Below are 16,706 nucleotides of genomic sequence, written 5' to 3'. Positions count from 1 at the left end.
AAGAAATGGGGTTAGGAAACAAGGGCCCTTGGAGCTTGGGAGTAAGAAAGCTAATGCTAGTGGGGGCGGGGGGAGGCTCCAGGATGCTCCTGATAGGGAGAGCACACTGGGTTCTCTGTCCTAAGGGTTTTAGGGGAGGAGTGTTTAGGGGTGTCCCAGGGGAAGATCTTAATAGAATATTCAGCAGTTTTCCAGATGTGTCCTTTCAGGATTGTGGTCTCCACTGATTGGTTGGTGCCAGGGCAAGGGTCATTATCCAATGCAGCTGGTCCTGAGGTCAGCTATGGCAGGTTTTCTTGGTTTTCTGGGCCTAGAGCTGAAATACAACTGAGGCCTAGATGTTATCTCTAGGGAGGAAAGGTCAGAGCATTCAAACCCCAAGACCATTATCAATATGCTAGGGGAGGAAAGGCCACCCTGGGGGCGAGGTTCCAGCCTACTATTGTCCTTTGCTAGGTACCCAGGGCTCTCCACCCTGATGACCTTCTGTACCTGGCCCATCATCCTTGCTCTGCTCATGTCTGTCTAACTGCCTATCACACATTGATGGATGAATGGATGAGCAAAATGTGGTACATACATACAATGGAATATTATTCAGCCTTAAAAAGGAAGGAAATTCTGATGTGTGCTGTAACATGGGTGAACCTTGAAAACACTGTGCTAAATGAAGTACACTAGTCTCAAAAGGACAAATACATGTTGTATGAGTCCACTTATGAGGAATCTAGAATAGTCAAATTCATAGAGACAGAAAGTAGAATGGTGGTTGCCAGGGACTGGAGAGAGAGGGAACAGAGAGATGTTTTTTAATGGGTACAAAATTTCAGTTTTGCAAGATGAAAAGAGTTCTGGAAATGGATGGTATTGATAGTTACAGAAAATGATGAATGTACTTAATACCACTTAAAAATAGTTTAGGATGGTTATTTTTATGTGTATTTTACTACAACTTAAAATATAAAAAAGGAACATTTAAAAGTAAGTTAGCCCGGCAGGGCGTGGCTCGGCTGTTGAGCATCGACCTAGGATCCAGGAGCTCGCGGTTTGATTCCTGGTCTGATTCCTGGTCAGGGCACATGCCCCGGTTGCAGGCTCGATCCCCAGTGGGGGGGCGTGCAGGAGGCAGCCGATCAATAATTCTCTCATCATTGATGTTTCTATCTCTCTCTCTTCCTCTCCCTTCCTATCTCTGAAATCAATAAAATATTTTTAAAAAATTATTATTAAAATAAGTAAGTTAGAATAAAAATTTATGAAGATCAAGGAAGGTTACTTGAGGTTGCAGCTTCTTCTCTTAGGGACATGACAGTATTGTAGGTGCAGTTGCACATAAGAGCGGAGGTTTAAGAAATTGGAGTGGCCACCTGTGTTAGTTGATTGGCTTTATCTGGAGGGAAAACAAACTTTTCATATCTTAACACAGGAGGTAGTTTTTCAAGTTGGAGTAAGGCACCTGCCACTTGTACCCATAGAAGATAGCCTATTACTCTGCTACAGGAACTGGGAGGTGGGGGTAGAGGGGCAGGGCTTAGATGTTCGCATTTCAAAAAGATGGTTCTCAGATCCTGAAGGAAACATTCTTGTGTTGTGAGACTGGCTCATTTAGTCATTATAAAGATTTACATACATTTGAAAAAGACAGAGAAAGAAATTCTGAAACAAAGAAGGGGAGAAGTCTATTCCCTTATTTTCAACAGGGACAAGTCTTTTCAATTTGTATCTACCCTTTCACCTTTTAATGTTCACACTGCCCTATTAACTTACACTCTTTATGTTTATTTTTTACAGTTAGAGTTGGGATCCAAATAAGTTCTATATTGATTGCTATCTCTTAAGTCCTTTATAGGTCCCTCCTCTGTTATTTCCTTCCTTGCAGTTTATTTGTAGAGGAAACTAGGTCATGTGTCTGCAGAATCTCTGAGTTTGGATTTTGCAGACATGCATCCCCATGTCAACCTATGACATGCTCTTTTGTCCTCTGTATTTCCTATAAATTGGTAATTGGATCTAGATCCTTGGTCAGATTTAGGTTCAATTTTTTTTTTCCTGGCAATTTGGCTTCATAGGAAGCAGTATATACTTCCACCAGAAGTGATGTTATCAGTCATTAAATATTGCCTGGAATTGATCCATTGTTTCTGTTAGAGGTGAAGTCAGTTCTTGGTTCTTGAGTTCAGCGAAGACAGAATTCAGAGCCAAGAACTCTAGCATAAGAGGAAGTTTATTTAGCATGCAAAGCAAAAGTACAGAATTGAGTGAAGATAAGAACTGAGCGGCTGCTCAGAGAGCTGCCTTGGCCTTTTAGAAAGAAAGTCACCGGCAGAAGTGAGTAGTTAATTTTGAGAAACAGCAGGCATGGGAGAGGCCAAGTAGAAGTTACCTTCTGTAAAAGTACATTTACATATGTAAGGGAAATCTCCATTAGTAAGGGTGTCTCCCTCACTGTAGCAGGCCTGCATTCACTATTAATGTAGAAGGTAGGGACAGACTTAAATCTTCATAACAATCTTACCTTTGTTTACTGTGCTTTTCCTGGTAACCTCTTATAACTGACTCTCTTTATCCCCAACATATTTTGTCTTTTAAAATTTTTTTTTTATGTCTTTATTGATTTCAGAGGGAGGAAGGGAGAGGGAGAGATAGAAACATCAATGATGAGACTTATTGATCAGCTGCCTCCTGCACACCCCCCACTGGAGCTTGAGCCCATAGCCCGGGCATGTGCCCTGACAGGGAATCGAACCTTGAATCTCCTGGATCATAGATGGATGCTCAGCAGCTGAGACATCTGGCTGGGCAACATCTTTTGTCTTTAGCTGAAGATGGTCTTGAATGAAGGTGGTGGCTTCTGCCATTTTGGTGGAACTTGGTGTTCCTGGGTCTCTATCATGTATCAGGAGGTATACATGTTATTACATTTTATTTTTCTCCTGCTAATTTGTCTCATGTTAGTCTGATTATTAGATCAGTTAGAAGAACCTTGAAAGGTAGAGGAAATTTTTCCTCCCCAACACATCCTAGTTTTTTCCTGTAACTTCTGTTGACATAGAACATCCAAACCTGTAGAACATTTTTGTAAGAGTTTATTAGAGTTTGAGTTGTGGTGGAGGAATAAATTTTCCTATACCCTCAAGGTTCTTTCAGTTGGTCTAATAATCAAATAAACATGAGACAGATTAGCAAGAGAAAATAACCAAACTTAATTACATACATATGTATGGAAACCCTGCATACACGAGAGAGTCAGAGACCCCACATACATGAGAGGTTCAAAGACAAGAGAGGGAAATGGGTATAAAAGACATTCTGAGCTAGGGGTAAGGTATGGTGCCTTGGAGGCTTCAAAGGGTCATTTCAGGATAAGAAGAGCAGATGATTATTAAATAGAAGTTTGTCCTGCCCTATAGATAGTATAAAGAGGTTTTCTTTCTAGGCAAGGCCCCTAATTTAAGTTCTTCTAGGTAGCTAAGGGAGCAGCAGAACTTTCTCTTGAGTGCAGCTAAAGTTGCCTTTACCTCAAAACAATCCACATAGCACTGATGCACATGTTGGGTGGCTGTTATGAACCTCCACAGAGCTAAAGAGACGACACACTTGGAAGCAAGATTTTAACAGGGAAGATATTCCCGAGAATGACAGTTTTGCAGTTGCTTTTACACATTTGGAATTGAGGGAATGTAGGAAAGATTACAGAAGGGGTGGGGGGTGGGAAGCAAGGCAGGGATCAGATTACAGGTAGGTAAGATTATGTGCTCTCTTGAGGGTGGCCATGATGCCTCCAAGGGGTCTGAAAAAGAGGATTACTCTGGGATTTTGAAGATGTGTTAACCTGGAAGCACAGAAACAATGGACAGAGCTTGCTTAGGGCATACTAAAAGAAGTTAAATGTTTGGGCGTGACTACCCACCATGACTGCCCAGTAAGTAATTTATGCTTAGATTACCTTGTGAGGTTACTTTCGTCACTGGACTTGTCAGATTTATTAAAGCCTCTTTGTCTTCCACACTTCATTCACATTGTGACTGATGGGATTTTCCCAGATCACTATTTCCTTTGTCTTAAAATGACTTGCTGTCTAGAAGCCATCTGGTTTCCCAGATTTTTAAGAATGTATGACTCAAAGAATAACTCATATTGTTTAACTCTTACAAGATGTTTGGCTACCAGTTGATGAATTTATTCAAGCTAAATTTTTGTAGGTGATAATGGCCAGTTTTTGCTCTCTTTTTGAAACATACTTGTTTTTGAACCAGGACCTGAGTAGCTAATTATGACCGCTTCAGGTAAGGCTGACCTCTAGTTATTTAGACAGATGTTGCATATTTCCTTCAATATCCAAAATAGCACAATTCAGAGGCCCAGAACCTAAGGAATTACTGTGGTTGGTTTAAATAATCTTTGAATAAATTTACTCTCTATTAATAACCAAACTCTTGATAGTGAGTATGTGTTAATATAATAGGTGTGATGGGGGGAGGGGGGAAGATCCTGGGTGGAAGGGATCCATGGGGGGGGAAGGGGGACATCTGTAATACTTTCAACAATAAAGATAAATTTTAATATATATGTGCTCAGATTTGAAGAGAAGAAAGATGGAATCTTCCTGGCTCCCTCCCTCCCTCCTGGAGGCCAGAACCAGGGAATAGGAAGAGAAGTAGAAAACACTTTCCTGTGCAACTCAACAGTTGAATCACTGCAAGGTGTGGCACTGTGGTTACGCATTGCACACTCGGGATCATTTCTAGCCTGTGAACTGTCACAATCTGAGTTTTGTCACCTTTCTCATTTTTCTATATTTTGCATCTAGTATAACACTTGCATAAGCCATAAGAGGAGGATTGGAAGTTATCTTACTCATCCTCAGTAATCATTAGCAGTTGGGATACATAGAAAGCTCAGAGAACAAGTCTAACTATTACTATGACAGACATCATTAGCAGACAGGTGAAGATAGTCAGACAGCTGGTCTCTGAGTTCAGCATCGATCTATGGTATATAGACCTTGTCTGTGTCTTGGAATAGCTGTCCACCTCCCATGTCCTTGAGGAGTCTGGCGCCCATTGGGTAGATGTCCATTCACAGTTATGCACCTGATGTGCTCCCTTACAATGAGGTTAGAGAATGTATTTTATTTGATGTCTTTTCCAATAAATAGAATCTCCAGGTGGCAGTTAGTGATCTCGAAAGTCTTTTGTGTTCTGGGAGCTCTGTGTGAAAGGAAGCCAGTACCTATCAGGTAGTCTTTTTTTTTTTTTTTTTTTTTGTCTGTATTGATTGCAGAGATAGGAAGGGAGAAGGAGAGAGAGATAGAAAATCAATGATGAGAGAGAGTCATTGATCGACTGTCCCCTGCACGCCCCTGCTGGAGATTGAGCCCACAACCCGGGCACGTGCCCTGACTGGGAATCAAACCTTGATCTCCTAGATCATAGGGCGATGCTCAACCACTGAGCCACGCTGGCCAGGCTATCTGGCATTTTCTTAAAGTGACTTGGCAATAGTGTAAGATGTCTCCTTTCAATGATGTCAGCTCGTAAGTGCCTTCATCTAATTTAAGTCCAGCTTAAATGCACTGTGATGTATGAAGGAATGTAAAAACCAAAAAATGGGTTTCGCCAGGGAGCCCAGAGGAACAAGCAGCAGTTTTGGTTTCCCCATGCCCCCACTACTTGCTTAATTTACAACCATTGTTCACCCATACTATATATCCTAGAAGTCTTTTGTGTGTTTTTTAGAATTACTTATTTACAGTGCTTCCCAAGCAATTTAACATTTAAGAAAACCACACACAAGTCTTTTGAGATGTTCCAGGGGCCCTCAGGAAACACCACAAAGTTACTCCTACATATATTGATATTTTAACCCTTAAAACCTCAATTTCTAATGAAACCTAAGAAGTAAGCAATTAGCATTCTTTAGCTTGGCCAATTTATGAAGAAATTTTATAACCTCTGGAAACAAATTTCATAGACATCATTAATTATTAATATGGATTATTTTTGCAAAACCTGGGTAAAATGTATTTAATATCAATAACTTGAAAGGTATGTCTGTCCTACTTAAACGAACAAACTTAAACTAACTTTTATTGACTAAGGATTAAACCTTAGATCACATGAACTTGAGTTAATTTCTATATTTCTGAGAATTTTAGAATTCACAATCCTTACAACCACTTGCCTTCAAATCACTTAATTTATTAAATTAATTTTAATAATATCATCCAGAGGTAGAAAAGTTACCTCACATTTGAAATATACATACATAGACACAGACAGACAGAGAGACCATAGCCTTGAGGAAAAACTCACTAGTTTATAAAAATTTGGATCCAAATTTTGTTTTGTCAGTTGGAATAAGAAGACACAAAAAACAAAAGCAACAGAAAAGAAGACACAATTTGTATCTGTCCTTGACAAATCAAGCAAGTTCAAATGCTCTTCCCCTTTGTAAAGGACAGCTGTGTTCAATACTGCAGAAGAATTGGGTTGCCACCTAAACATCTTACATTGACCCATTTATTTAAATCCTGTTTTTAAAGCTTTGAGGACCCAATTAAATATGTTTCCATTCATTCTGCCTGATTTTATAACTGGCTCTTTCTACTCATGCATGTGAAGATTAGTTTAGGAGTATCAAAGGATCCTCATTTCGTCAAGCTTCCTGCAGGAGTGTTCATGGGAGGCTGACCGTGGTTAGGCTTGCTGGCCTTAGAGGCATGATTTCCCACATTGACTTTAGTTTCCTTTGACATCTGTAGAGTCTGAACAACCTTCTAGGGAAAACCAGCCTTTACATGCATGTCTCTGGATGAGCCAAATGTGGTAGATATTCTGATAGGACTCCTTCATGCCCTAGAGGACATGCAACCTCAGCAACCTCACAAAGATTCTTAGTCATCTAAGAATACCCAAGATTTGGGTTGGGGAAGCAAGTGTCCTATCTCTTTCAGAGCTAAAGAGAGTTCAGTCTTTCATTTAACCAGCAAAGATTTCGTTCAGGCTCTCAGTAAACAATCCAATAAAAAGCTGAAATTAAAAGCAGTCACCCTTTTTTCCCCGTGTCCCTGGGTTATCTCTATCATTATCCACCTCGAGGATTTTATAAGCACAGCTCAAATAAATCAGGACCTGCCACTTAAAGTCGGGAGGTCTGGAATTCCAAGAGAAAATTCATCCACTTTCACCCAGTGCAAAGCAGGGAGCTGGTAGGGCACAATGGGCCTGTGCTGGTACCTAGCTAGCACCAGGTTCTGGTCCACAGGATGATCCTGCGCGGACTTTTTCAGAATGTTGCTCACTGTTGCAAATAAGTTTCAACATCAGAGATATCCAAACCTGTAGAAAATTTTTATAAGGGCCTATTTGAGCCAAACTGGTGACATGCAAGGGGGCAAGATCTCAGATGCTCTAGAGAGTGACAATTTGGCAGTTTCTTTTATACATTTCGGATTAAGGAGGGAAGTAAGGAAAATTATATGAAGTGGGAGAAAGCAAGGTACAGGATAGTTAAGATTATGTGCTCCCTCAAGGGTGATTACAGAAAAGGTCTGGAAAAGAGGATTACTTCTGTCATTTCAAAAGTGTATAAACCTAGACTCACAAGAACAATGGAGAGGGCTTGCTTAAGGCAAAGATAAACCTCTTATAGTCCTGTGCCTAACTACCCACCATGACCTGCTCAGTTAGAATTTTATGGTCACATCACCCTGTGATGTTACTTTTGGTCAGACTTATGACAGAATCCCTTTTTCATCCACGTGGCCTTGGCTTTATACTCTTTTATAGGGAATGGAGAAAATTTGAGCTCTGTGTGAGAGCTGGACTCTTTAGGAACCATTTCAATGAGAAATCAATGGACCTGTGTTTGTTTTCTAATTCTCACCAAAAGGTCTGCCTTTAAAAATGATATAGCGAGCCCAGCCGGCATGGTTCAGCACTTTGAGCATTGACCTATGTATGATCCAGGAGATCACGGTTTGATTCCCAGTCAGGGCACATGCCCGGGTTGCAGGCTCGATCCCCAGTGGGGGGTGTGTAGGAGGCAGCCGATCAATGACTCTCATCATTGATGTTTCTCTCCCTCTCCCTTCCTCTCTGAAATCAATAAAGACATATTTAAAAATAAATAAATTTTAAAAATAAACATGATATAGTGATATTATAGACAGGTTTTGGGAAGTCTTAGGTTACACTATCAGTCACGGAAAAGAAAAAGGGTTGGGTGGGAGTGAAGGGGTTCAGAATAAGTCTCCCCAAAAATGTGCCTCTTCGGCATGTGAATTATTTTCAGCTGAAGTCAATCAAGGCCCCAAAGACTCAGCAAGAGCTTTTTACTTCCCCTTTAACTGCCTAATTGAATTTAGATAGAAGGCCTGGTTCAGGAAGAGAATTATCACAAGAGATAACTGCAAAGAGTATGGGCTAGGTTTGGTAAGGGGGGGGGGGGGCTTGGCAGGCAGGTCCTGTTTGTTCAAAATCCAAGGTGCTCTATTTCTGCCTAGTATGGCAAACACCTGTTTACCAAAAATTGGCGCTTCTCACCCTGTGAATTGTCTCCTTTCCCTATGAAGCTCCAATCACCTACCCCTTTCTCCAATTATCTGGGGGAGTCGATTTTATCAGCCAAAAGAACCTGGACGAGAAGAAAGGGAACATTTTCTTTCCCTGCAGAAGAAAAACCACCAAGATGCCTCATCCAGTTGAACTAATATGTAATTCTTGGCACGTAGGCTTTTTAAAATCTGGTTTAATCCTTGTAACAACTGTGGGAGGTAGAACAAGCTTAGAAACTGTACTTGGTTGGGCATCTTGACTCCTCTAGGAAGTCATGGGCCAGAGGACAGGAATTCTTCCTTTGCATCTGTTGTGGCACTGGCCCCGCGGCGGCAGGATGGGCAGGAGGCGATGTGGCAGCACTCACTCTCAGCCCGTAGCAGTATGGAATGCGGTTTGTCTAATATTAGGTTCCTGGGGAGCTCTCATCATGGTGCTAGCCCGGGGTCTGGGGCACGGAGCTACACATCTGGACTGTTTACTGGCAGAGCTGTAGTCACTAGCCTGATGTGTCTCCCTTTAAATTCTTTCTGCAACAAGGTGGAGTATCAGGAATTTAAAAAAGCAAGAAGGATCACATTCTGAAGAGTAGCACTTTATCCCCAGGGATTGTTGCTGTCTCCTTCTGTGGTTAGATACTGGAATAGCTTGAAGTGTGTCAGCAGATCATTTTTCATTGAAGCTCAACAGTCTTGTCCTGAATGAGGGAAATTTTGTTGTAGCGAGCCCTTTTCTTACCTTCACTCTTGCCTGCGCTGGCACCAGGCTGCTCGGGTGCCATCAGCTGACAGTCTGTGGAAGACCCACTATGACCTAGTGGGTGCTCAGAGGGTTGACATGAGTTTGGTTCATCGGGACACACGTTACTAAGCCTGTCCCCAGATAGTGATACTCTCTGTTCTCCTCTGGAAAGGACTGATGTAGCTGGAGAAGTGCAATTATCAGGTGTTGCAGGTCATCTCAGTTACATGTCTAGAGCCAAGTTTTTATTTTTTATGCAAGGATCACATTTATGCAAAGGCATCTATTAACACCATGTTTGTATCAGTTAATCTTGAGGTTAACTCAATGTTGATGTTTGATGGACATGTCTGAAATCACTGGCCAGGATGCCTGGGGTCACCTTCTTATCAAGGCCGAAGGTGACACCTGGGCCTAAAATATCTTAGTATTCAGTATATTTTTATTGCCAGCACTGGGAGAGATGCAGTCTAGAGAGAGCTTTACTTTTTCCCACTGCAGGTCAGACATGAGAGCCCTTTCAAGTTGGTTCCAAATCTTTTTGTCATTTGAACTCCCAGTACCACTCTCCCTGCACAGTGGTCTTCACTGTGTCTGACAACACCTAGCTGTTGCACACACAACAGGAGAGCAGAGTGGGGAGGAAGGAGATGCTGAGAGTGCTGGTTGGAGTCTTCTCAGGGACTGTGAAGGGGTGAACTAGAACAAATATGTGTACTTGCATGATATGATCTCTTTCCTGAGTGTACCAAACATTTTGGAGACTGGGCCTAGGAAGCAAAGAGCCGATTTTTAGATACTCCAGGACATGTGGTTCTTGAGATTGTATAGCCTTGGGGAGTTAAATGCACTAAACAAAACTCAGACCTCTTAATTTTATTGGTGGTAACCAAATGAGTTTACCTTAAATAACAGTCTCTTCTAAAGTTATTACCCGAATCACATTTTAGGGATAAGAGCAATTCTGTGTACTTCAAATGGGCTGAATGAATTCAGGCGCTCCTTTCCTAGTTTAGGCCGCCTCCAGGAACACTGCAGCTTTGTTTTCAATAGCAGGTTTTCCAGGTACAGCTTTGAGGTTCTAAGAATTAGCAGGAGCATTCCTTCATTTACAATGCTAGAATTCCCTGTGCGTGGAGCTACATCTTAATGTACAGTGTTTGACTCTATAACTTTAAAATCCATTAGGATTAGGAGTCGCTCAGTACCAAATGAGACCTCAGTGTCTTTGTTTTTCTCCAGGTTTCACTGACTTGTTATTCCTGACGAGTCATAACACTCCATCCTATTCAGGCACAGTTTGAACCCTTAGCTTTTCTCCAAATCCATCTGCCAATGGACTGCCTGGGGCTTAGTGGACTCTCCCTTGTGTCAGCCCACTTTAAAAACCCCATCTCTCTTGACTTGCTGGCAGCCCTGGGAGCAGCTGGGGTTCCCCATAAGTGGAAGCCAGAGCAGTAGGGAAAATGAGTTATCTTTATACTATGGAAAAATGCCTATTCACTCGTAACATTGTCTTCTGAGTCTCCAACCAAAGGGTGATTCCGGCTTGCTCTAAACAGCTGGAGCTATTTAACTTTGCCCAGTTTCTCCCTCCGCAGTATGTGATACCAGCAGAGGATGTGAGGATGAGCAGCTGTCTACAAAGCATCGAGCATAGTGTGCTGTGTGAAGGCAGATAATGATGTTCCTTTTCCTTCTTTCCTGTCGCTGGCTTCTTGCAGGGATTCAGTAGCGATCAGGACCCTAAATAGAAGTGCTGCCTGCAGACACCGCTGAGGTCAGGCGGGGCCATTTTGATCTCTTCCCCAACCAGCTGGTTGCGTCATTCTGTTGATGCCCTTGTGTTCTCGTTTCACTCCAGTGGTGCCTAGAGATGTTTATCAAGGCCAAAGGTGACACCTGGTACTAAAAAATCTTAATGGCGTTCAGTGTATTTTTATTACCAGCACTGGGAAAGAAGCAACGAGGCTGTGGCAGTCTTTATAGAGCTTTGCTTTTTCCCACTGCATGTCAAACAGGAGAGCCCTTTGAAGTCTTGTCATATGAGCTTCCTTGAAGTTTCAGGCTCATTCTGTCCTACAGTGCCTTCTTAAAAGAGAGGAAAGAGCAGCAATAAAACACTATGTCTCGCCCTGGCCAGTGTGTTCAGTGGTTAGAGCATCAGCCCGTGCACCTAAGGGTGCACCTAAGGGTTGCAGGTTTGATCCCCCGCTCTGGTTCAGGCGCTTGAGAGGCAACCAATTGATGTCTGTCTGTTTGCCCTTTTCTCCCTCCCTGCCTCCCCCTCTCTTCCTCTCCCTCCCTTCCAATCTCTCCAAAAAAGTAATAGAAAAAATACCCTCAGGTGAGGATTAACAACAACAAACATTATGTCTCATCTGATCTAGATTTGCAGATGAGTTGACCTGAAGCTCAGGAGAAGTTCAAGAAAGGGAGGGCCCCCTCGAGCAGGACAGGCAGATAGATGGCCCTTCCATACAGTATTTGCTCTTTCCACTATTACTTTAGGATCTTTAAAAATAACTGAGACCATTCCTTGTGCCTTTTGAACTAGACACAGCACCCTGACGAGTCATAGCTTCATTATTTACTCCGTTTATTGGGCTCTTACGAAAAATAGCCTCCCATCTGCCTCCCTACTCCTCAGAAACTCTCGCCTGTGGGTTGCAAATCATGCTCTCCACAACCTCATATTGCATTGCTCCAATATGCAAACTTATTGTTTCTATTAAATTGCTCAACTGTTTTCCAAACATGGCATGTACAGTTCTTCTTTCAGGCTCTTATTCACTCTCTAGAAACCAATGCTGGGCTCTATTCCAGCAGCCCTTTGAGTGCTACAATGCGCCTGGAACAGTAGGCATTAGAGGAGACAGTTCCTTAAACGCTATATCAGGATACATAGTATATTCACTGATTCAGCTCTGTAATGACCTAGAATAGTTGGGGTTACCAATAGTTAGGATCAGCAACATAAGTTTTAGTATTTGAGTTCTGAATCACTTAAAGGTTATGGCAGCTGCCCTGGCTGGTGTGGCTCGGTTGGGCGTCATCCCGTGCACCAAAAGGTTGCCCGTTCGATTCCCAGTCAGGGCACATGTTGGGGTTCCAGGCAGCCCATCAATGTTCCACTCTCACATTGATGTTTCTCCCTCTTTCCCTCTCCCCTCTTCTAGCTCTTTAAAAAATTAATAAAAACATTAAATTTAAAAAAAGGTTATGGCAGTGGAATTTTAAAGTACTAGCTGTGGCAGAGTTTGCTAGCTACCTGCCCAAATCCATTTGCATCATCTTCTGGACATAACTTAGACCTGCGTTTGCTGGCTAATGCCATGTGAGCAGGAGTGGTGTGCCACTTCTAGACCAGGGCCTTTAAAAGCAGAGGTGTGCCTTCCCAGGGTTTTCTTCCTCTCCCGCTGCCTTGAGCCTGGGGCCCTAGGTATGGCAGAGGCACAAATGAAAAGGAGCCTGGTGTCCGAATCGCTGCATGAAAGCCTCCTGCTGACCTAGAACATCCACCTGGATGTTAAATAAACAAGAAGCCAATTGACTGTGTTTGAACTGTTGTTTTGGGGAGGGTTCATTACAGCGGTTTAGCCTACCCTAACCTTATTCAAAAGAATTGTATGGATTATGCTTATGCAGAAAGGTCTGCCGGGATAGTCAAGCCTATGGAGTGGGATAAGGGACTTTCACCATCAGGCACTTCCTTATCAATTTTACAAAAATTTTCTATTGCCAGTAAGGAAACAAAAGTTAGCAAAATAGTGCAAGTACAAACTTTACTTGTTGTAGGAATCGTCATTCCTTGACCACCTCAATTGTCACTGAATTTCCTTTCACTCCTTTAGCACTTTTTCCCTAGTTCTTACCCGGAACTTACTGTGGAAATTAAAAGAGCAGAGTTGGGAGTCATAGAGGGTAGGCCGCTCAGGTAGGGCCTCTCAAGATATTAATCCCTTCAGGGCATCTGTCCCTCCAGGAACAGAAGTCTTGATGTGTGCAGAGCTCAGCAGGCTTTCAGACCCAGAGATTCATGCTAACTGTGATGTACAACCCCAAATGCCCATGCATAATTATGGAGCAACAGCCCTCCCAGCACCATCAGGAAGCCCTCTTGCCCATACGAGGGCAACTGGGAAACTAAGTGAATAAGCAGAGGGCTGTTCGGTGAGCAAGGAATCAGACCAAATGGAGTTGCATAATCCAGCCTATGAATTAATCTAGTGATTCACTCCGCAGTTACACATTTGATGACCAAAATCCTTTTATGAAATTCAGTCTCTCTTCCTTGGAGAGTGTTGCTGTGAGATTGCCAAATTCTCTTTAGATTCCTTTCTAGACTTTCTGCAGCTTCTGATCAGTAAATAACAGCAAGTCAAGTTCTGATTTCTGTCACACTTCTCTGAGTCTACATCCTAGATGCCATGACTGGACTTGAGTGTTCCCCAAGTTCTGTCACTTATCTACCAGGTTGATCACTTTAATTTCCACGTACTTCTTGGTCATGTGAGGATTGAGTTCGAGTTGTTTTCAAAAATTAGTTGTTATAATTTGATTATAAACCTTTTCTAATTATACACCTAATGTAAAACACCAGACATGCCCTGGTGTCTCATACCTAGTAAGAACCTAAATGCTTGATGTGGTTTAAGGAGGTGCTGAGATAAACATGGATATGGAAGTAGAAGCATCCAGGTGTAGGCACTGCCACTCAAAATCTGCCCAGCCCAAGGTGATGTTGCCAACAATGACCTTATAGACTTGAAAGTTAGTTCAGTCTTCCTTTCTCTTCAATCTGAAGTGTCCTCGCATATTTTGAGATTTAGTAAAGTGCATAATGACTTTACTCGTGGTTGTTTTTTTTTTAAATATTTCCATAAATGTTTTATTTGGTCTTTTTTTCCTCTAGATTCCCAATATGTCTGGCCTGTCATCATATTCTCCTACCTTCAGCACCTTTCCCCTTTCTTCTTATATAGTTGCCCAGATCATCTCTAGTTCTAGGCCTTTTAAATGACTATTATTTTTTTTAATGCAGTAACCAAAAGATACATACAGGATTCTAACGGTAGGTACATCTCACCTTTGAGAATAGGATAAGGTTTTCTGTTTTGCTTCCAGTATGGATCCCTTTTGGTGGTGATCCCTTGGTTGGTCTTATGTTCCAGGTCACTGTTAAGCTCGATTTATAGGCCAGGCCACTGCTTCTCAAATTTTTACATTTATCAGTAGTTTGGCTTTGGATTCAAGAAGTATAGCACAAAGCTGTACAAATTCAAGAAGGGTCCATGCTGGTCTTAATCCAAATCTTTAACACAAATCTCTGAAATATTAAGATGTCTCTCCTGTACCCACTATCCTTCCTCCTCAACATACCTAGACTACAGTTTAAGAAACGGGGTCTTAAGGATATAAGCTGTGGTATCGTTCTGTTCTCTGGTAGTTCAGACCCCTTCCTGATAGAGTTGGATTATTCAGTCCTCACCTTCAATGAAGCGAAGATGGAAAGACTAGTACTTACACCAAAGATAAAAATTAACGTGTAGTGACCGGTGTCACAGGTTGCTGGAATATGTGAAACCTTGAGACTTTGAGACCTGGGTTTATAACATGTAAATTTCTGTATATGTATTTGTCCTAAATTAGCTTCCTTTAAATCCTGTTGGTATTTTACTTCCATGCTATAATTCTGGAATAGAGGTCTAATTGCTCCAAATTTTGTGATTGTTACTGTTCACATTTCTGGGCTTCACTTTCCAAAACCCCTTCATCTGCAAAATGGTGTTCCTAGTAGAATCTACCCCACAGGTTGCTGGTAAGTAACCCTGGCAGCCACGTTACATTTTGAATTTTACTGTGACAAAATGAGGATGATGTGCACCTTGTCACAAGTTGTTATTTGTGGCCCAGGCCACTAAGAGTTATAATAACATTTCCAACTAATCACCCTCCACTTGTTTCCAGGCTGCCGCCTAAAAGACTTTGGAGATTTGAGTTTCACTCCAGTCCCCAAGGACGATCTCTACAACAACCTGGTAGTGAATCCTCGCTCGGTGGGCCTTGCCAACCAGGAACTGGCTGAGGTAGTTAGTAGAGCAGTGTCAGGTGGCTACCGCTGTGTCACCGTGGGAGGAGACCACAGGTAAGCTGGGAGCCAGGGGTGGTGGTGGGGGCTAGACTGCATGGGGCTTTGGGCTAATGAATTAGCTTGTCTCCATTTCCTGAGTAAAATACCCTTCAGAATTTAGGGTATGATGTAAAAAAAAAAATTAACAAACAGAAACCCATATGAAGTAGAAAGGCCAGGAGAGGACACTGTCATGCCCCGTCAGTTGATCTTAAAGCATAGCAGGAGGAACTCTGTAACAGCCTCCCAACTTCTTTTCCCCCTCTGTAAGAAATTTCTTCTTTGTTTTAGTGGAGTTGCACGTAGCCCGCCATGGTTGCATGTTCAGGGTTACAATTCTCTGTTCCTGAAGAAACCCATTTTTCTAGAGAAAAACCTGGCTGACTTTTAAGGTTAGCAATGCATATTAGCATTCTGATGTCTAAGATTATGAGCTGCTAGAGGCACATGTGGCTTTCTTTGTTAGGACACGTACAGAAGTTCAGAGATGGACTAAACAGAGTTTTTAGACACAGTCCCATGTTTTGTGCTTACTTCTTGGAAAGCTTTCTCGAGAAGCTGTCTTAGGGCTTTTCATTTGGCTATTGGGAGAAATGGAAAGATTCATCGATAGGCTGAATTTGGGCCTTTTTTTAAATTTAAAGCATTTCTGCTAATAGGTTTGTTCCAAATTCCCCACTTGTCATATGAATACTGTATTTTCTACCTCCACAGTAACTCACCCCAGGTGACACAATAGATCCTTTCTCTCAGTGAATCAGCATGTACCTTACTGAACACTGTTCTGATGTGTTTTCTCAAGCAGCACTAGGGGTTGTGGGAAACTTGTGAGCTATTGGGCCTAGATGAAATAAATACACATGGAATGAAAGTGAATTCTACAGAATTTCAGAGGAGATCAGTCTGATCTAGTCAGATTTCGCAGAGGAGTATGATTTGAGCTAAGTAATAAAGGTTTTTGTTAGGAAAAAAACGGCTTTTAAGTACTAGGAGTACTGAGCACTTCATATATATTTTCAGTTAACCATCAGAATAATGACATGAGGCAAATATAGTTTTATTTGATTTATTGCTGGGAACACTGAGGGTCAGCGGTTAGATAACTTACCCAAGGTCTAGAACCAGGAAGTAGAACGGATTCAAATCCAATGTGACTTTTATAGGCAATTAACTTTTCCTTTGAGATCCAATCTAGCAACTTTCCTTACGGTGCTTAGAGAGCTTTTCAGATCATTTAACAGAAGTTAGATCTTTGGTACAACTAGAAAGGCAGG

At 42.0% G+C, this 16,706-nt stretch overlaps 1 protein-coding gene across 1 annotated transcript in view; it reads left to right on the top strand.

Annotated features, from left to right (window-relative positions):
• ARG2 (arginase 2) overlaps nucleotides 1-16,706 on the top strand; it is a 32,433-nt gene that overhangs the window by 7,936 nt on the left and 7,791 nt on the right. Inside the window, exon 3 of the mRNA XM_016223835.2 lies at nucleotides 15,270-15,447. Within this exon, the coding sequence (XP_016079321.1) occupies nucleotides 15,270-15,447 (178 nt within the window). The remainder of the gene's footprint in view (nucleotides 1-15,269; nucleotides 15,448-16,706) is intronic.

The sequence above is a fragment of the Miniopterus natalensis genome, chromosome 1 (assembly GCF_054644295.1).
Source record: "Miniopterus natalensis isolate mMinNat1 chromosome 1, mMinNat1.hap1, whole genome shotgun sequence".
Lineage (NCBI taxonomy): Eukaryota > Metazoa > Chordata > Mammalia > Chiroptera > Miniopteridae > Miniopterus > Miniopterus natalensis.
Note: the sequence above shows the minus strand (reverse complement) of the source record. Positions and strands in the feature narration are given on the sequence as shown.